The sequence below is a fragment of the Dunckerocampus dactyliophorus genome, chromosome 1, assembly GCF_027744805.1.
Source record: "Dunckerocampus dactyliophorus isolate RoL2022-P2 chromosome 1, RoL_Ddac_1.1, whole genome shotgun sequence".
NCBI classification, from domain to species: Eukaryota; Metazoa; Chordata; class Actinopteri; order Syngnathiformes; family Syngnathidae; genus Dunckerocampus; species Dunckerocampus dactyliophorus.
Window position 1 is genome coordinate 13,112,357 of NC_072819.1, and position 21,506 is coordinate 13,133,862.

The window sequence follows — 21,506 nt, forward strand, 5'->3', positions numbered from 1 at the left end:
CCAGCAGTGTTTTCTGTTTGTCTTTTTTCCTGCTTGCCTTTTGTGATTTTTGTTGGACTGTATTTTTCTATGCTATTTTTGTGTTTCCCCTTACCCACTACTGTGGACACCCACTGTATAAAATGTAATTTTTTCACCACCAAGCCTCGCTCTCTGCTTTGGGATCCTAACTCCGGCTTTTGCCGACTCGTGACACTTGCATGTTTTTTGTAAAGTGCAAAAATAAAGTGGTGTTCTCAGAGCGTGACAAACATTTTCTGATGACAAATTTGAGTCATCAAAGGACGTGCGTTTTTGCATTTTAAACTTTGGAGACAATTTAGACTCTTAGATGTATCTCATTTTTCTTTTTGCTTACGGAACTTTTTACGGAGTGTTTAAAATGGTTTCCCATTTTGTTACTAATACCGCCTGCAGGAATGGAACGCAACATTAGTGACGGAAACTTACGACTGTTACAATTTGCCGTTGTAATTTCGGTCAACAACAGCTGGTGGGCTAAGAGGTATATAATAATAATAATAATTGACCACTCGCATTACTTATTTATAGTGAATAAACATCCTGTGCGTTGATACATCTGCATTACATTATATATGTGCGCTACAATGTGGGAAATAAATAACTGAATTCATACTTAAAAAATACAATAAGCATATTTCATTCATTTAAATAATTTATTCGGCCGATGTTCCAACACTTTCATGTGATTTACATGACGTGTGATTGTGTCATAAATCAGAGACACTCTTATGACCTCCAGCAGACTGCAAAATCGGAGCAGACGGGGATGGAGTGGGGTAAAAATAGAGGAGGGAGGAGTGGGGGTGCATAGAGGTGAATAAAGAGGGGAGGGGCGGGGAGGTACCAGGGGAATACTGGAAAGAGAGAGAGGCTGATGTCATCCGTGTGAGGCGGCCAATGAGAGAGCAGGACGGCGAGGAGGAGAGAAGGTAAGGGGGGAGGTGAGGTGGAGGAAGAAGAGCACTCAGACGGGCGTGTTTTATATGTCGCTGCAGTATCCACGCCTGTAGAAGAAGAAGAGGCAGTGGAAAGACGCAAAAGAAGAGAGGAAACACTGGCAGAGGTGAGGAAACATCACGATGTATTAATAGAAATGTGTGTGTGTGTGTGTGTGTGTGTGTGAGATGCTCCAGTGGTGACTAGTACATGATATCAGGTATGGGGTATAAGCATGGGGCGTGCACGATGCTTCCTTGTCGTCATGTTTCAGTTTTGCCGCATCTTTTTTTATTGTATTGTTAATCATATTGCATTAATAATGAATAATAACACTAATGACACTAATATGATGTTCATATGGACATTAGATTTTGCAGTGCTGTCATATAATGATGCACAAGCATCTCGTCACATGCTTGCTCCCATCCACTGTGGCTCGCTTCAAGAGGCTGCATTTTCACACTGCTTTTTGCAACATAATGGTAACAGTCATGGTTTAATTTATTTGAACATGCGCGCAAGTTACACTGGAGTACATCACATAGTACAATTCGCAGTTTCACATGTCCAAAAGGAGTAGGAAGAAGCAAAGCTTATTTAATCCGACCCCACCATCTATGTATTTCACATCAATTGCAATACATTTGTTCACTTCCTGTATTTCAAATGTACTCTTTGCTAGTTTGAAATGCCTAGGAAAATGATAAGGTAATGTAACAATGTGGTAAAATAGTTGTCAAAGTTCTTGTCACTGTAAATAATTCGTATGCTACAAAATTCAGCCAGCGTGTGTGAAAACCGCCCACTGATTTTCACACAGAAAAGAGCCCACGTAGAGGTTTTCGTTGATATGAAGACTTTTAAAATTGCTAGATGGCATTAAATTGTGTTGAATGTTAAAGATACTTACAAGAACTGCAAGAGTTGTACTGAAATGTGTTGAAACAACTTGGGGACTAGAAGGCAGCCCTGTGGGACGCCACTGGTCATCATATTGTATTCGGTAAAATATGAGGAGTCATTTGTGCCTCCAGTGCAGATATTTGGTTTTCTATTGATAGTTTTTGTGTCAAATGTGGATGTGTCATCCGATACTGATTTTTGGGAGCATTATTTGGTAAACATGTCACATGTGAATGTTGTTTCTACAAAACACTGCATAGCCAAAGGCTCTGAAGTCAACATACATAAATAACTGATCTGTGCTTTGTTTCATTGGTACAAAGTAGTAGAGGCTAGGGCTGTTTTTTTTTTTTTTAACACGGTGAACAAAAAGAAGAAGCAAGAAGAAAGATATCCTTAATTGTTGTTTACTTTGTTTACTGTGTGGGTTATCTCTTCTTGGATGAATTCATTTTTGCCATACGCTGTGTGGCCACACTATAATGTCACGCTATTTATGCAGCTATCCTACCGACATACATGACAGGACTTACACATCCAAACATTCAACCAGACCAGACCATTTGGTGCAACTTCTGTATCTGTGAGTACAATGGAGAACGTGAATAACAAAAGTGTAAAAAAGGGGATGGTGTGTTGACTGACAGTAAGTTAAATGACCTTTATTGACAAGGTTGCCATGGTAGCAGCCCATAAAGACAAGCTGCAGTGTCAGGAGGTCGTTGGACATTATCTGAGTGGGTTCAGGAAGTGGACGTGTACTCAGCAGGATTGAAACCTGGACCCTCTCCCTCGCCCTCCTCCGTTTCCCATCACTTTGTCTGTTTGGCCGCCTTTCAGTTGTTTCTGTTTGTCTCCTTACTCCTGAATTCCTGTAATCCCTCCTAGCAACTTTATTTCCTTTCGTTTCCTTTCCCTCACAGTGAGGTCGGAACTGGAAAGGAAAGTTTATGGAGAGGAGGAACGATTGGTTTGATTAGGTACAGATGGTTCCGGGCCGCTCTCGTAAAGGAGCAAAGATTTAATCCGGGATATCAAGAAGCGCCTCAGACGAAGGGTGAGGAGAACATCTGGGAATCGGATCAGAGAGTGTAGTAGTGGGGGGGTGAGCTGAGGATGAACTCCCAGGATTATTTAGCCTGATTTGTCTTGAAGTGCTGGCCAGTTATTAAGTTGGCTGACACCGCATGCTCATGTTTCATTTTGGATTCTTGATCTTTAGCCCAGTGATTGAGGCTAGCGTTGCCTGCTCTAGACTGCTGAAATCATGTTGACAAGGCAGCTAGCGTTGTTGTCTTATAAAAAGCATGTTAAAAACAGTCTTGTGTAAATTCACTGCCACTTTTGCGTTGATCACTTTAGAGTCTACACTGCAAAAACTACATTTCAAGGAAGTAAAAAAAAGTCCCATCTTAAGCAACCATTTTTTTTTTCCTAAAAAGAAAAAATATATTGTTTAGCAATTTTCACTTGAGAAAAATAATTTTATATTAAGGAAGTATAGCTAGCCAACCCTCATGAAGATATTTTTGCCAGAAATGAGTTATTTTTTCTAATAACAAGATAAAAACCTTATTTTGATTATTCTTCAACAACAGATTAATCTATATTTGTATATCTACACTGCAAACACTAAAAAATTCCCATTTTAAGAAACCATTTCTCAAAGATTTGCTGATTTTGGACCAATGTGAAGACTGCACAGCAAATTTCATAGAGCGTACCAAGATTTATTATATTAAATCTAGTCATAAAATCTGTGTAAATGTGTAAAATTAGTCAACTTGATTCAAGGAAATATTACTCTCTTTGTATCTAGTTTAGAAATTAAAAAACTAGTGAATTTACATGCAAATCATGCCAAAAAAGAATTCTGACAGCATTCACGACAGTAAGTTTTCCTAAATTAAGTGAATTTTAGATCCAATCACACTTTTTCCTTTTGAAATCAAAAAGATCTAGCAATTTAATTTGCTTGATAAAAAGCTCGGACCGGCAAAGAAGTAACTAACATGCCTACAAGGAGAGATGTTACGTGCATGGTGGACAAGTGGTTAGAATGTTGGCCTTGCAATCAGGCAAGCTGGGTTCAAGTCTCTGTCAGAACGTCTCCATGTGGAACCTGCATGCTCACCCTGTGGGTGTTCTCTGTGTACTCTGGCTTCCTTCCACATCGTCCATATGAGTAGATGATTGTTCGTCTAGAAGAAAAGCTCTCTTCAAGAATAATACTCCTACATCTGGAATATGTGAAACATTGGGCTTAAATCTGGCCGAATAAAAGCACATTTGATGTCAATTTAGGATTCATAAAAGAGCATTTGGATTACTTCTTACCTTGTAATAAGTACATTTTACTTAAATCTAGCTATGTGATTAATAACAACTTGCTTGTTTTAGGACTCGTTATATTTTTAATAGTCACAAGACATTACAATATTCTAGTTAGAAGAATTCTTGCCAAATTGAGCTTACCCCATCGGCAGATTTTTTTGCTTGAAATAAGAAGTCTCATTTTAATATAATTTGGGCTTCTTTCAAGTATGGCTGTTTTTGCAGTGCACAGATGCCTTCCTCATTCATAACATAATAATGGAATAATTGTGGAAGACATATCTAACTGCACCACACAGACTATGCGTATCAAAGACATGCATGCTGGGTAACTTCCTGTTGGGGAATCGTGCACGTGGGCTGACGGCCTGCCTTGCGGATGTGAATGCTGGAGATGCGAGAATCTACTGTAAAGCATTTTGCGTCACTGTAATAGTACATTCAGCATTTCAACCATAATTGCTGCAGTGCATTGCATGATTTCCGATGTACTCTTTATTTCGTCAATACATTAACAAATTAATAACTGTGCACGTTAATGGATAGCGCTTGGTGTTTAAATAAACGTTTTGTATCGTTCAGATGAGTAATATCTGAGTGATACTTTCTAGGGCTGTCAAAAATAGTGCGTTAACAGCGGTAACTAATTTATTTCATTAATTATGTTAAAATTTTTAGCGTAATTAATGCATGCGCACCATGTCAAGCCACCCCCGCTCTGTTATGACAACAGACGGGTGCACAACAGTGTCCCCACATAGTCCGACGTTCTTTTAAAACTTTATTCTGACCTGAACACATCAACAGCAGTGCAATTCCAACGGACAAAGAAAAACAGTAACTAGCGTCACTCTTACTGCGGCACAGTACAATTTGCTGCATTTAAATATGAAATCCCAGAAAATAAGATCTACACTCAAAAGAGCGCTTTCAACTCAAAAAATGATGTGGCATCTTTGAACGCAACCCCTCATGGCTCATAATAACACGGTTAAAGTGTGATTCAAATGTTCTGCTACTATTACAGAAACTGGTGTTTTAGACGTGTGTGGTATATTTTTAGAATTTAAATTGTAAAATTTGGAGCTGATGATGCATACAAATATATACAACTCTGTCCTGTCATTGGTTTTTTGTCCATAAAATACAGCAAAAAAAAAAGCGCTTAGTTGCAAATTAATCATGATTAATCAATTTGATTAAAATTTGTAATCATTTGACAGCCCTAGTACTTTTGTAACCGAAAAGGACCTCCACATTGCACCTGCTGGACACTTGTAGATGTTGTGTCATGGATCAACATGATGTCTGCTAAGAAAACAAAAGGATGAAGGTTGTGGAGGCTCACTAAAAGGTCTGAGGCGGTCAAACTGAGGTTTGGAGAGGGAAAATGAAATTATCTAGACTTCTTCTTGAGGTTCTCATTAATCTTCATCCTTCGGTCACACCCCTCCCTTTCCTTTCTGATTAATCATCTTCTTTCATTCTTGTTTTCCACATTCTAGCTCCGTAGAAAGACGTCTTTGTACCAACAAATGTAAGGAATGCTTCCTGCTCTTCCAGGGTCTTTGCCCCGCTTCCAACCTGATCCATCTGTTAGCCCCATTAGCTGGGATTAGCCACTTTAGGAGGGTTTTAACAGACCCTCTGTGTTTGGCTTTTAATCCCCTCAGATGCAGCTAATACAATGCTTTTAACACACACTCAAGTATAATAAAAATAATAGGACTACTTATCTAGCTAGCACACTCAAGCTATGACAGACCTCCATTCAGAAGGCGGCCACAAGCGCATCAGTGAAACGGCCGACTAACAGGAGCGTTTTTATCCAACGAAATGCTCAGCTCGCCAAAGTGTGTCAAAGTTGCTCAACACACAGAACTGTACTCGGTTTCGCTTCTTTGTGAAGCGTCCCAAAACTGCTCAGTAAAAAAGAGCTCAAACAATGACTTCATTGAGTGACATTTTACCCAAAATGATGTGAAGTGTCGCGTGACTTTTTGGAATTTCTGTTGGCGTTCGGCTGTCAACATAACTGACACATAACTGACACATTCCTAATAGTGCAAAAACTAGTCAACAGTCAAATCAAATCTCATCATTTTTTAAGAAATGATCAAATAACATCACAGAAATGGTGATATTGTGATATCTGCACACAACATTGTGGTAAATATTATTGGTTATTGATCTAGTAAAAACAAGAACTATACAGTACATGCATTGGTGGTTTTTTTGCATGTTAGTCAGACTTAAATGTTTCAGATCATCAAACAAATTCAAATATTAGTCAATGACAACACAACTGAGCACAAAATGCAGTTTTTAAATAAAGCTATTTATTATAAGGGAGGAAAAAAATCAAAACTTACATGGCCCTCTGTGAAAAAGTGATTGCCCTGCCTGTTAACATAACTTAAGTGAGATTAATTGAGATCTATCAGTCTGGAAAAGGTTACAGAGCCATTTCTGGGACTCCAGCGAACCACAGTGAGAGCGATTATCCACAAATGGCGAAAACATGGAACCTTCCCGGGAATGGCCAGCCAACCAAAATTACCCCAAGAGCACAGCGACAATTCATCCAACAACTACAGGCCTCACTTGCTTCAGTTAAGGTCAGTGTTCATGACTTCACTATAAGAAAGACACTGGGCAAAAACGGCCTGCATGGCAGAGTTCCAACAAAAAGAACATTAAGTTTCGTCTCAGTTTTGCTAGGAAACATCTTGATGATCCCCAAGATCTTTGGGAAAACACTCTGTGGTCTGACAAGACAAAAGTTTACCTTTTTGGAAGGTGTGTGTCCCATTACATCTGCTGTAAAAGTAACACCGCATTTCAGAAAAACAACATCATACCAATAGTAAAATATGGTGGTGGTAGTGTGATGATCTGAGGCTGTTTTGCTGCTTCAGGACCTGGAAGACTCGCTGTGATAAATGGAACCATGAATTTTGCTGTCTACCCAAAAATCCTGAAGGAGAATGTCCGGCCATCTGAAATAAATGTGGGACGATGATCCAAAACACACCAGCAAGTCCACCTTTTGAATGGCTGAAGAAAAACAAAATGAAGACTTTGGAGTGGCCTAGTCAAAGTCCTGACTTGAATCCTACTGAGATGCTGTGGCATGACCTTAAAAAGGCGCTTCATGCTGGAAAATCCTCCAATGTGGCTGAATTACAACAATTCTGCAAAGATGAGTGGGCCAAAATTCCTCCACAGCGCTGTAAGAGACTCATTGCAAGTTATCACAAACGCTTGATTGCAGTTGTTGCTGCTAAGGGTGGCCCAACCACTTATTAGGTTTAGGGAGCAATCACTTTTTCACACATGGCCATGTAGGTTTGGATTTTTCGTTTCCCTTAATAATAAAAAGTTTAATTTAAAAACTGCATTTTGTCTCAAGTTGTGTTGTCATTGACTAATATTTCAATTTGTTTGATGATGTGAAACATTTAAGTTTGACAAACATGCAAAAAAATAAATCAGGAAGGGGTCAAACACCTTTTCACACCACTGTAAATGGCGTACCCTTATAGAATTTAAAGCATGTATATGGGCACCGCATTACTGCATCTCTGTGAAGTCGGGGATTACGTTGAGCGGTGTTCCATTTAGAGCAAATGATTCCAACTTAGACAGGGGAGTTTGCCAACACTAAAATGAGGACAGTATCACAGATGACCTCTTCGACTTGAGCCAGTCATCACAGTGTTTCGTATCATTTTGTCACCAGGATATCTCTTTCACTGAGCGAGCCAAAATGCAAAATTACAGCATCTGAGCCGTAACAAAAGATACAAAACGTCTGTGTAGGCTCTCAGTCGTACAGGAGTTGTCCATCGAGGGAAAGGCTTCTTGAGACGTCATCTGTACTTCTGCGAAGAAGTACTTCTTCACTTATCTCAAAAGATACAAAAGGTATTTATTTATTCTTTGCATTTCACACAGAACCCAGTGAAGGCCGGATATTGCCGCACCTGTGTGTGCTTTCACACAGCTACATGGCATCCCTTTATCAGATTTTGTTGTTGTTGTATTGTTATACATAACGTATAACAGACTTGTCAGACAGCAACAATCGCTTTCAGCACAACAGATGTTGGCAGCACCTGCCCAATCATAACCAGGAAGTAGTCCACGCACAAACACAAATGCTACTTTTGTTATCAGGTGGGCCTTGGTGGAGGTCTTCGCTGTACTAAGCATTGTTCCAGTTTTCATTCCAGTTTCAATTGCTTGTCACAATATTTGAGCAGAGTCACCTGCTACAATTATACAAATTAGCATTAAACAATTCTCACCTTGAAAGGAGACTGTGTGTGTGTGTGTTTGTGTGTGTGCGTGTGTGTGTGTGTGTGAGATAGATGCAGGGCGTGGCCGCACAAAAAGCGTGTGGCGGGACAGAGTGGGGGATGGGAGAAAGGGAGGAGAGGCAGTGTGGGGGATGGGCTAGTAAATATTGCTGCTGCTGGAGTTGCTGGTTACCATAGCGATGAGGGAAAGACGTAAAGGGATCCAAGCTGCTGGCAGTCTCACACACTGACGTTTTCGCGATACGATAGGATAATCACTGAATGTTCTTTTAACTGCTTCCCGCTCTCCGTGATGAGGGCAGGGCTGGAAGATGCTGCGCAGGATGAGGCAGGATGAGGGAGAAAGGGAATCTGACGGATGAAGGCGATGTGATTTGCGATCAGGGAGGGGCTCTACTTGGAGACACTTTTGCTGCTCCTTTACTGGAGTCTCCATTCTAGTCCATGATGTCATCAATGACGTCTTTGTCTTCTTTGATTAGATAGGTTGGTAAGATGAATCCCCAGCATACCATTCAAGTATTGCTGCATTCCAGACTGCTGGGAAGTCAGAAATATGTTTACATGGTAAACAAAAAACATGGCTGACAACTGTGATAAGCTAGTATTTGTTTTGTTTGGGAATAGGTCATCTGAATTTTCCATACACATACCGTTTTAAACATAATTAAATGTCCAGTGATGCCCAGTTAAGTCGGTCCTGTTTATGTCGAACAACTCATCAAGCCCTGGTCCACCTTGTTCTTACTACTATAAAGTGCTGAAACCACTTAAATCAACGTGGACTTACACAGTCGAATATAATGCAGAGCGATTTGTGAGGTCTGATTTTTTTGAGGAGGCATTTTTATGACACAAATGTAATACTTTTTTGAACGCACGTTGTTTTTGAGAAGTCAAACTAACTCACTTACTTAAATGACCCAGCAACTTGCGGGACCAAGTCACTCACTGATGTAGTACACTGCTGATGACGATGTCATACAACTTCATGTCAAAAAACCCGAACTGTCCCTTTAAAGAGACAAGACAACATTGGCAAATAGGAACCCCGACTAGCTTACAGGATGTCAAAATCAATAAGAGTGGGAGACATCAGCAGTGTGTTAACAGCGTTGTTTAAGTGCAGCCCTATCATACACATGACACATGATCATGGCACGGTTTGATTAACGCTGATCTGTTACCACGGTGACTGCGGCTCATAACGTTAATGTGATGTCACGTATCAAATTAAGACATCAGGCTGAGACTCCTCTCATCATTGTTTCGTGGTGGTGGTGCAGTGTGTAGCGAGTGTGTGTACATTGATGGATGTCTGGTATGCACCGCCCATAGCGCTCCATAACGCTGCTGCTTGTCCCAGCTGGTGCCACTCAGCCCCCCAGGCTGGACCTAATAGACCCCCACCCAGACTGCTATTGTTTATCCAGCCACATAGCGTCACTAATGACTGATTTATGCACTGCGCTGCAGTCGCTTTCATTGTCCTGCTGAGAGAGGACAACGAGATACGGACACGCCTGCCTCGCTCGTGTCCACGGAGACGAGTGTATGTCGGATCGGAGGGGTTAGAGAACACTTTTACGCTAATTAAAAATGTCACTTTCCTGATGATGTTGCCAAGCTGAAATTCCACAAAGAAATAACCTGAGCAAAATAATGCTGTTTAATACGTCACATAATAACATAAAAAATACTCAGATAAATACAAAAATACCCCCCAGTGCTACATCGTTCTTTTTGTCGTCTGTGATTTCACATTTACTTCTGTTTTTGATCACATTTTCACTGTGTTCAAGGCATTTTCGGTAAACAATAGCCTCAGTGTGAATGAGTTTCTCAGCAAAGCTGAAACTAAATAAATTCTTTGCAGGTTTTGCTGTATTTGAAATTGACAGTAAATTACACACAAAGCATTTTCGACGTCATGCCAAAATGTCACTTACTGAAATATCTTCACTGGTATTAACACACGTGTTTGTTTGGGGTGGCAAAAGATCTCGCAAGATTGCGGGGAGAGGGCAACCAGAAGTTTATCCGACTGTGAGCAATGGCGTTGCTACTGTGAATGATAATACGCATAATATGGAAGTGGCAGTGCACCAGGCAGAATTGGAAGCGCACATTAAGTGCTTTACGCACACTATAATCCTTGCAATCCTGCACTCGGCGTCACTCGCTCGCCATGTGTGACTGTTTTCTGTCGGAGTTCAAGAGCTGCCGCTGTGTTAATGTCCAAGCAGAAGCTGTAGTCATTCTACATTCGATCAAAGTTACTTATTTGTCAGATCAAAACACGATCGCGGCGTTGGACTGCTATCAAAACATGTGATAGCAGAGTCTAATTCTGACCTACTTCCTGATTCTGCACTGTAGTTCTTTTAGCATAAGCATAACGCAAATCTCCTGCAATCTGCAATCTATTTTACATGTGTTTCATAACTACACATCAACATAGATGATTAGTAGTAGCACCTATAACTGCATCATTATTTTAACTATTAATTTTTAGTTTTTGTTTCAATTTGTGGAAAGAAGTTCAACTGTTTAAAGCACATGCAAAGTTATAAAACATTTCAAAGTGTACCTGCCTGAGCATATAATAATTTGGGAGAAAATGCACCTGCATTGTCTTGTGACTCAGTTAAATTAAAAGGTCTGTTTGTCCCGTCATATCATTTTTCATGGCACTTTTCTTTCTAACTAACACTAGTTAGCTTGTACCTTGGGACAGAGCTTTTCATTGATAAGCCGATAAGACAGGAGCAGTTTTGATGGTAAAACTTGAAGTGGGGTGAGAAGGACAAGTCCACTGGGACGCACGTATGTGGCGTCAGCTAGGATTCTAAAATAATAATTACTAAAAGTAGTAATTGTCAACGGCTTTTAACGTCAAACAAGCAAATATCTTACAGTACACATTGTGTTGTTCAGTCTGTTAGTTGTTGGTATTTGGTTTGGTTTGGTTTAGTCAAACATGCACACAAGGTTACATTTGCGTACATCTCAAGCTTACAGTTGCACAATCATGTCCAAAAAGGAGTAGGAAGAAGCAGGTCTTATTTAAACAAACCCCTTCTCCATATCACAGCAAGCAATCACTGCTATATTTGTTCACTTCCTGTGTTCAATATACACTACACACAAAAGCCAGGGATGTCAGGCAGCCAGGCGACCTCCACCTCCGCAGATGAACCCAACCCGACCCTCTCCAGACTCCTGAATGCACACGCCCAAATGCCCAATGCCCCACTATCCCAACCCGCTGCCCCCCAACAAGGAGCTGAACGCCAAAATTAGCATTGTAAAAAACACCCACGCACACACACTCACGCACACACACACGGGCCTTCAGATAGACATGTTAATCTCTGAGGTGCTTTATTAAAATGGCACATCTCTTTCATATTCATCAAGTCTGATGTGGCGAACATCAGCAGTGTGATCTTAGACTCACACTCACTCACACACATACACACGCACATGCACACGCACGCACACACGTGCAATTTAGAATAGTCAACATTATCATGAGTGTTTGTGTGTGTGTGTGGCCGGAGGCGCATTTAATGAATAATATATTTAGGTGAAAATTGGGTCAAAAAAGGAAAAGATTTGAAAGAGACGTGTGTCCGTGTGTGTGTATGTATGTTTCAATCTTTGAAAGGACACGTTTTCAAGGAGACATTGTGCTATCAGAGGTCAATTACGCTGTGCGTGTGTTTGTGCGTGCATATGCGTGTGTGTGTGCGCACTGTGGAGTGGCTCCTCCCCCCTCCTTAATCTCCATCCACACTTCCAGATTCTTCTCGGCAGATCGGAATCTATCAATGAACTAATTTCTCGCTCCGTCAAGCACTATTCGTCCACCTGCAACCCCCGACACACACACTCCCCAACCCCACCACCCCCAAAAAGACTGCCCCACCTGCACCCACCCTGCCTCCTTCCCCTCCGGCCTCCAAAAGGACCGCCCCTCAGGTTCTGTGGGATGGCCCAGGACACAGAGGGAGTTGGAGGTCACACTATATTTAACATTAACGGGTAGTGAGAGCAGAGATGGGTGCTTCAGGGGCTTCCAGTATTTGGAGTGTTTGCTGCTATTAGATAACAACTAAAAGCCTCTGCTTTGTCTATTTGACTAGCAGCTTTGTTAGGAAAGTATTGGATTGAAAACAAATTGCCAAAGTGACTTTTTAATGATGTTGAAATAGTGATATGTGTCTATAGAGCCTGTTTATGAGCAGCAAACATGAGAAACATCCATCATCTCCCTCACTTGTTTGCTCTATTTTTGGGAGGAGAAAGAAAATCTCATTGACACGATGGCACTTCTGACCGGCCCCTTACTAGATGACCCCGCCCTGTGTTTTTCCAACCACTTTATTTTAAAACAGCAGGCTTCTCTGCACATCTTCAAAAAAATCTGCCAACTGTTCATCAGGCAGCTACAGACATGGGAGCTGTAAGTTTGATCATGTGGTTTTTCTTCAGAGAACAGGCTAACCTCGCATGATGTTGCTGTTAAAATGTGAGTGTAATGTTAGCACTGTAGCTCCCATAGCTACACAAGGGTTGCCAATGTTCGTGTCCTTCTGTCCCACCCCTTAATGTTACGTTGTTGTATGTGATACACTCCTGATCAAAATTTTAAGATCAGATGAAACATTGCAAGAATTTACATTTGGTGTATCTTAAGGAGATTCAGTAGAGTTTCAAAATGCAAATACAAATAGGAGTGAGACAAAACATTTTTTGAGTAAGCAATTCATTGCAAACAACCATTAAAGTGAAATTGCCTGTTCATCAGCTTATCAAAAGTTTAAGACCATAGCTCAAAAAAATCAGAAGACCCCTAAAATAGAAATAAATTGTTCAAAAAAGGACTCAGCAATGCGTAGCTGCGCCATTCTTTTGTAAACTTCCCTTGCCATCCATCCCCGAATGTTCTCAATTGGATTTAGATCAGGGGAACACACAGGATGGTCCAAAAGAGTGATGTTATTCCACTGGAAAAAGTCCTTTGTCAGGTGGACACTGTGAACTGCAGCGTTGTCCTGTTGAAAAAACCCAGCTGTTACCACACAGACGAGGGCCTTCTGTCATGAGGGATGCCCCCTGCAACATCTCCACATAGTCAGTTTCCGTTTGACGCCCCTGCACAACCTGAAGCTCCAGTGTTTCATTGAAGGAAACATTGCAAGTTGGAAGCCATCAGGACCGTCAAGGTTACATTTTTTTCTCATCAGAGAATAAAAATTTCTTCCACCTTTCAATTTCCCATGTTTGGTGCTCTTGTGCAAATTCCAAACGGGCAATTTTGTGGCGCTGAAGGAGACGAGGCCTTTGAAGATATTTTTTGTTCTTAAAACCCTTCTCTCGCAGATGCCCTCAGATGGTTATTGGACTGCACTCGGCACCAGTAACAACCTTTATTTGAGCCGAGGATAATCCTGTGTCTTGACGGACAGCCAACCGTATCCTTCGGCTCAGAGCCGGTGACATTTTTTTGGGTCTACCACTTGGCTTTTTTGTTCCATAACCCTTGGGATCTTTTAACAATGCAACATTAAAGAGTGGGACAGGAGGATGTATGGCATACAGTCAGTTGGACACGTGTATCGTTACGGCATAAAGTACACAATAGAGCTTCTTGGAAACACATTCGGTCGGAGACAGGTGTGGTCAAACACAGCTCACTGGCATTAAAGCTACAGACACAGAAAACGACATGTTCCCAGTAGGGCTTACTAAAAGCACTTATAGCTGTCTAAATTCCAGCATCAAGGCTAGATATTGGACAACACACTTCCAAAACACAATTGTACTGTAAGTCCTGTGACTCTTATTTCAAATTGGTGAAAATACTACACTTGAGGCAGTATGAAAGGATCATTCAGTAAAAAGAGGTAATGATAGTAATAAAAAAGAACAAAAGCGTGGAAGAAATGGGAGTATTCTTATACAGGGTTAAAAAGACACACATACAGATGTGGGGACAAGAGTGACAGCTGGCTAATGTGCCCCCCTCTTACGTCCATATTGCCCAACTCTCCCATGAACGCTCAATGATCGCCATGACGATGTTCAGCAATCTAAGTCAGACCTGTGCCTGCCTCAGGATCAGCTCAAAACAATAACTTTTTTTTTTAAAGCAAAACTGAAACCCACAAGCACAGCTGGGCACAAACACACACACACACACACACTCCCTGAGGGTTTGTTAACAAAATAAATGACCCCAAACAGTGGACCATAAGGTAGGGGTGTGCGTGTGTGTGTGTGTGTGTGTGTACATGCTCATTACCGTTATAAAGAGATGAAATGATGTCTGACTTCCCAGCATGCTTGTCCTCACTCGTCTTCATTGCTGATCACTCTGACTGTAAAGTAAAAAAAAAAAAAGATATTAGCATGAGCTTCCTGTAAATTAAATATTCATAGACCTCCCAACAGTGGCGCTGAGCTAAGAAGACATGGGGGAGGGGGTGTAAATGAATGAAATCTTAAATCAAAGCACATCTTCATTGAGCTTGACATGCTACACTTTGACGTGTGATGTTGACAGAAGACTTCTCCCTCAGCACAAGGACAGTGAAGGATGTCATCATGTCTTCGGTGGGAAGGTTTACAGCAGTGAATTAAATCAAAGAGATGTTGGCGTCTGATCGGGAGAGAACCTGGTTTGATAGCTGAGCAACTAATCTAGCTGAGAATTTGAGATCAAGCTGGAACTTGCAGCTCCTTTTTAATTTTATTTTTGTTTTTACAAAGTGTTGGACCTACATATGCAGTGGGCCTATCTAGCTAGGGGTGGGTCAGAGGCGATATGTCCACAAAGAAGGATCTTTTTCCTTCAATATGTCATGAAAAGCCAGAACTTCAAAAGCGAGCGATACAGATTTTCTCAGGTTTTGTGCTCATAAAAAGGCTGTAGGGCAGAGGTCAGCAACCTTTTCTATCAAAGCGCCATTTTGCCCAGTAAAGAAAAATAGCCTGGGGCCGCAAAACATCAGCTTAGGCATGTTGTAAACTTAAAAAACAACTAAAAAGTTTGAATCATTCTTCATTTTACCAGTTACAACAACAGAATACAACAAATAGGAGCGTAATGTGTATGTGTAATGTATGTACAAGTATGTACCTGACACCTCAAAAAAATGCGCATGACCTATAACAATCGATCAATGAACTTATGTGGTCGCCGGTTCGAGCCCGTCGTGTGCAGGGCTAGCCTGCAAGGATGACCACTTTTACGCGAGCAGGTCTAGTTTGAAAGAAATTACTACTTTTCAGACATTACTGAGTGCTTGTTTTGAAAATGTCTTTCAACATTTTTTCTTGTTTCTCACCACAAATCAAGCACACAGGTAAGCCAGCATCGTTGGCAGAGAAGAGAAAGGAATTCGGGTCCGAACCCACGGGTTGCCGACCCCTGCTCTGTGGACACATATTACTGTTAGAACATCATTAAAAAGTCACTTCATGGGGGGGCTTTAAGGACATCAGAACGCTTGCACTTGTACAGTTGATGGTGAATTCTAGCAGCTCTAACAACGGGCCTTGAGGGACTCCTAAAGACCAGATTCAAATATCTGTAAAGAGTTGTCATTGTTGAAGCGCCATTAAAAACTCCCTTTGGCATAAAAGGGGACCTTTAACAACAGAGACCTTTAAAAAGCTAAATTTAAAAACAAACTGATGCAACGCTGCATTAGTTATACAATCTGTACAAAACAGTTTGAGCCAATAGGAAACATAATGGAACGAAGATAGATTATTATCCTCCTTTTTATTCTTGATGCCATGTTTGTCTTTAGAAAATCAAAAGCTAAAAATAAATGCCATTTAACACAAATCGTTCTGCTCACAAATACAATGTTATTGCAGTCATCAGTTATGTGTTTAGTTTACATTTGACTGGCACATTTTGAACTTGTACCTTATTATCGCTCCAAGAGGGATACGGCCGTCCTTCGAACATCGCTCCCTCATTCTATCGCAGGTTTTTAAAAATTAATTAATGAATGGTCACTGATTCGTGGCTGACGATGGCCAAAAAAATATTGAAAGACAAGTAATATGCAGTGTTCTGGTCACTAGGCATCAGTAATGTTACGTTGAAAAGATATTACATGACCTTAACACTGCATGAAGTCAGCCATGACATACCTGACATAGTAACAACAAGTTCTCTTCTCATTCCGTGTGGAAGTGATAAGGTTTTAGCTTCCTCCTTTGGCCTTCTTCTCCACTTCATTTGAAACCCCAAATTGAGAATAAATAAATATTATTATTTATTTATATTGTTTCCTTTCTGTTTCCTTCTTCTGGCACTATTTGATTCAGGAAATTTACTTGAAAGTGATGCCACATTTGCCGTATGTGTTTGCTTTTAAGTCAAAAAATTAAATCAAATCAAATCAAATCAAATCTCAACAGAAGAAAACAACCACAGGCATCACTCGGGCCGACTCGGCGTAACACTTCAAAATGAAAGCATGCCCCAGTACCACATCCCAGCTAGCCATTCTTCTTCTTGGATTAGTGCCACCATATGTACTGTATGCTCTCAGCTTCAGAGGTCAAGGAGCACATATGCCTTCCGGTCTTCCACAGTTCATTATCTAAATGTGCCCAGAGTCAGAACTGAATTGGGGAAAAGAGCTTTTTCTTATTTCACCTTTATTTTACCAGGTAAGATCAGTTGCGAACACCTTCTCATTTAAAATGATGACCTGGCAAGAGGCCACAGCATAAAGTAAAAACAAAACATATAGAGTTGCATTGCAAAATGGTAGAGAATAAATTGTTATGTGTTTATTTTATTTACAGTTCAGGTTGGATTTTATTTCGTTGCGCAGCAAGGATTTCCTGCACAGAGAACACAAGCGATTGCGCACGCGTGCATCTTAGAGGGAACGTTGTCTACTGGGCTCTACAAGTAATAATGGTGAAAACTGTAAAGTCATAAACAGGTTTTCTACGCTGTAACTATGGAAATATTCCATTTAAGAATATTTATTAATACTGAATCCTACTTCACGGAAATTCACTTTCCGTAGTCGACTCTGGAACCAGTTAACCGCAACAAACGATGGGATGACTGTATTCCCCAGCAGTCCTGAATGCAGCATTAGTAGACTTTCACTTGTAACAACAAAGAAAGCAAATCCCTTCCAGCTTCCTTCCATTAAAAGAACGTTTACTCAAAGGATCGCCTGTGTTTTATTTGATTGCCTTGAATGGTGCTACTGCCCCATTTCAAGTGGCACATGGTTATTTTTAGCTTGACCCGACGTTGTTACGAACGTGCTGAGAGGATTCCAAAAAGGATTTGCACAAATGTTATAGGATGGTCCTGCTGAGGAGCGGGTAAGCCCTCGCTTGAAGTCAAGATGCTGAAAAGACCAAAGTTGGCGAGATGAGGCGAGGGGGGCATCTGGAGGGAACAAAGAGGAAGGGAACCCTCACCCATCTGGTATAAGCACCCTCCAACACACGCACACACACACGCTCCTGCTGTGACGGGTCAGTGTTCAGTCAGGAGGCAGGACAAAGGAGAAGATGCTCACATGAATGGAAATGCAATAGAAGACAATTTGCCTTTGTGATGTCATTAGAATGGTGTTTCCTGCTGCTTTCATCTCATCGCACCCATCACTTTTTACACACATGGAAACAAGCGCCCCTGTCCTTTGATTCGAAATAGCTCTGTCGAGTGTAGAAAGTGGTTGGTAAATCTTATGTCGAATAGAACGTATTTCTTTATTTTCACATATAATGTGTAATACTTTTATATATAAAAATGCATATGCACATATTTTGTTTTGTTTTTGGTCATTTCAAAAACATTGTCACTGTATGCATATTTTTGTTCATTGAATGCAAATATTTAGTTCATTTATGTGACATTTGTGGAAATTATGTTATTGTAAATTAGAAATTTTATTTGATTTAGGTCATTTTTGTCACATTTGATAGGCTTGACAAATGTAAAGTGATGAACTGACAAGGATTGTGTTTATTTTCTTATGTTAATTCAGGGGTTTTCATACATTGACAAACCAGAAAGATTTGTAGTGACTTTATGCTTAGTCTTCTTCTGTATTTTTTTATGATTTTTAGTCATTTTATTCAAAGCGTTTGTGAAATTGGAGACAGTCGTATTTCAATGCAGAAGTATTGGGTATTGATTTTATTTTTTCTCTTTTTTTTTTTACATATTTGAGAATGTGTCTCAATCTGCACACTTACACTTAAGTCTTTTGAGTGCATAAGTGCGTTCACACTGAGAAGTAGGGTCAAACGCAATGCACTGTCGGTACCTGGATGCTGCACTCTAGACGGTCAAAATAGTGGACACTTTCCACACTCAATAGTCACCACCTTGGTTATGTAGCGGAAGGAGACGGACTACCAACCAGAAAGCAGCAACACAGTTGCCACCTCCTTTGAAGCAGGGGGTACACACCAGCCAGAAAAAGTCAGAACAAATTTTTAATTATTGTAAAATTGAGAAGTGGGGAAAAATGCAGGCAGACATTTAATGGCATAATTCAAATGTTGGTTATAATTCTGAAAAATAATGAACATGAATTTCAACTCAGATTCTGGACACTTTATATTGGATTTTTTGGCATTTCTTTGTTTAAAAAATTACTTTAAAAATAACTTTAAATTGCAGTTTTCTTCAGCGGACTGAGCTTTATTGACTGTGTAATCATTTTATTGAATTTAATGACCTCTCTCCCCCCCTTCATCCCTCTTTTGTTCTCGGGGTCACCCCTCACCTCCCCTTTCTTCTCCTCCCCCCTGCTCCACTCAGGATCAGCTTGTGTCACTGTGAAGGCACCACACGTCCACTACATTAAAGCCCGCCGTGACGTCGCCACGAGTGTGTTTGTTTGTGTGTGTTGGTGAATGAGTGTGTGTCAATGGGACACTGAGAGATGTGTGTGCCGCAGCAATGGTGGACAGGCTCAAGTGGGCCGAGCCCCGTTCCCCCACTGGCCCTCGCCCTCATCCTCCCTGTAGCCTTCCTCTTCTCATCCACGCCTCCACTGGCACAGGGAGCCCTCATCATCCCAGCAAACTGTGAGTATAACGTGTTATTTTCACCTGGCTTCTCTTTAAAGCACTGATATCAGTAGGGGTGGGTACTAAAAGTTGGTGAGGTAATGTTAAAAAACATATATTATCGTTACAGTACTTATAGTTAGTACAAGTACTATGTACCATAATCCCTCGTTTATCCTGGTTCCAGATTATAGTCATTTCATAGAAAACCTGTTTACGATCTTCTCAATATGTTTAACTTTATCAGAGCCATCTAGACATGAAATAACACCCGTATAGTCATCTTTATAATTACCGCGATGGAGTGAGGGAGCGTTCTTCGAACCGCAATGTAGCGACGGACGACTGTATAGAGCGCACCGGTATATAAGCCACACCCATTTAAAGAGAAAAGGACGCACCGGTCTATCGCCTGCAGGTGTCCACGTCATAACATGGGATATTTAGTACATAAAAAGATGTTGCACAGAAAGATTTTTTAAACTTTGCTTTGTACCACATTTAGAAGGTCGTAAACCGTTTTTTTATGCTATGATTGTGAAAATATGCCATATATAAAGAAGGAATCTTACTTTGCGAAAATTCACTTATCACGGTCAGGTCTGGAACCAATTAACCTCGATAAACAAGGGATTAGTGTATGCAGTAGATTTGCGGGAGTTGCGTTACGGGAACACCAGAGAATGGCAAAAAAATTCAGTCATTGATACGCCCAGATGAAATGAATTTGATAAACGAAAAGCTTTTTCATCCCAAACCCTCCTGCTAGCTTGACTTTCACATTCTCCTCCGATTTCAGATCAACATTTGCAATAAAAGTGGCTGTTAGATCAATTATTTTATTAGATTCAGCTCCAGAACCGTCCCTTTCTCTCTTCAATTGCCATTGCAATTGTTTTGAGGCCAGATTGACTGTTGACACTAGTGTTTTAGTACAAACTTTAACTATGTTGCATGGAAGGACCGCCAAACAAAGTGTGAAATCTCAACGCTTGGCGAAAAGACATCAGTGTAGCATTAAGACAAATGGGGGGCTTTCTACCGTGGTACATGACATGTTACAGTCATTGCAAATTGCATGTTTACAATGCGAAAGGTAAAATATAAATAAATAATTCCAGACCCCGAACATACTGAGCTAGCATGCCTGTTGCTGTGTGTGGAGCATGACGTCGTCACCTGTGCACTGATTTCAGTATCAACAGGAAACACATATGAACCGATATCTCATTTTAACGCCGGAGTCCGAGCACATTAGCACACGTCAAAGCTTTTGCTTAACTTTTCCTCTGTGCCCTCTTTTCCTTGCTTCCGTGTGGACAAACAGACAAAGTAACAAACAGTAAGTGATTCTCCTTGTCGCCACGGTGATGTGAGCACGTTCAAGTATTGTTTGCTCTGATGACATTTGAAAGAGAATAAAGTGAACGTGGACTTTTACATGCTACATTTACTTTCCTGCTAAATGTGCATTGTGGATCAAATGTGGATTCAACTTTGTGTGTTACATTTCTATATTGGCATTATGTGTGTGTTTGTGTGTATTGCCAGTTTCACAGCCGCCTGTGCTGACAGAGCCTTCAGAGGTGATGACGTCATTCACGGCGTTCTCCCGTGATGACATTTATCTGCCGTGTGAGGCCTCCGGCAACCCCGCTCCCATGTATGTCCCTCATTTATTATGGCATGTAACATATTTATTGCTTTCATACTATCACATTATTATTATACAGCTGCGCTTCTCAATGCTTCTGATTTGTACCGTTAAAATTCAAGCTTTATTCACTAAGGACAAAATGTGACATAACATCATTTCCTGGGTTGAGAATAAATAAAGATGCAATTTTCAAAATATATTGTTATTACTATTATATTCAGTTATTTTGTCAATATGGACATTTT

General features: G+C 40.7%; 1 protein-coding gene across 5 annotated transcripts in view; it reads left to right on the plus strand.

Moving 5' to 3' along the window:
• Nucleotides 1–896: 896 nt before the first annotated feature.
• Nucleotides 897–21,506, plus strand: part of LOC129181544 (neural cell adhesion molecule L1.1-like) — a 49,348-nt gene continuing 28,738 nt past the window's right edge. For 3 of the 5 annotated variants that reach the window (XR_008570457.1, XM_054776889.1, XM_054776905.1), the window contains exons 1-4: nucleotides 939–1,087; nucleotides 19,354–19,622; nucleotides 20,932–20,946; nucleotides 21,156–21,267. Coding sequence is in view for 4 of the 5 variants with exons in the window: in XM_054776889.1 (XP_054632864.1) it covers nucleotides 19,478–19,622; nucleotides 20,932–20,946; nucleotides 21,156–21,267 (272 nt within the window). In the remaining variant the exon portion in view is untranslated. Of the gene's footprint in view, nucleotides 1,088–19,353; nucleotides 19,623–20,931; nucleotides 20,947–21,155; nucleotides 21,268–21,506 lie in introns of all 5 variants that reach the window. The other 2 variants (XM_054776896.1, XM_054776910.1) reach the window with 2 other exon arrangements.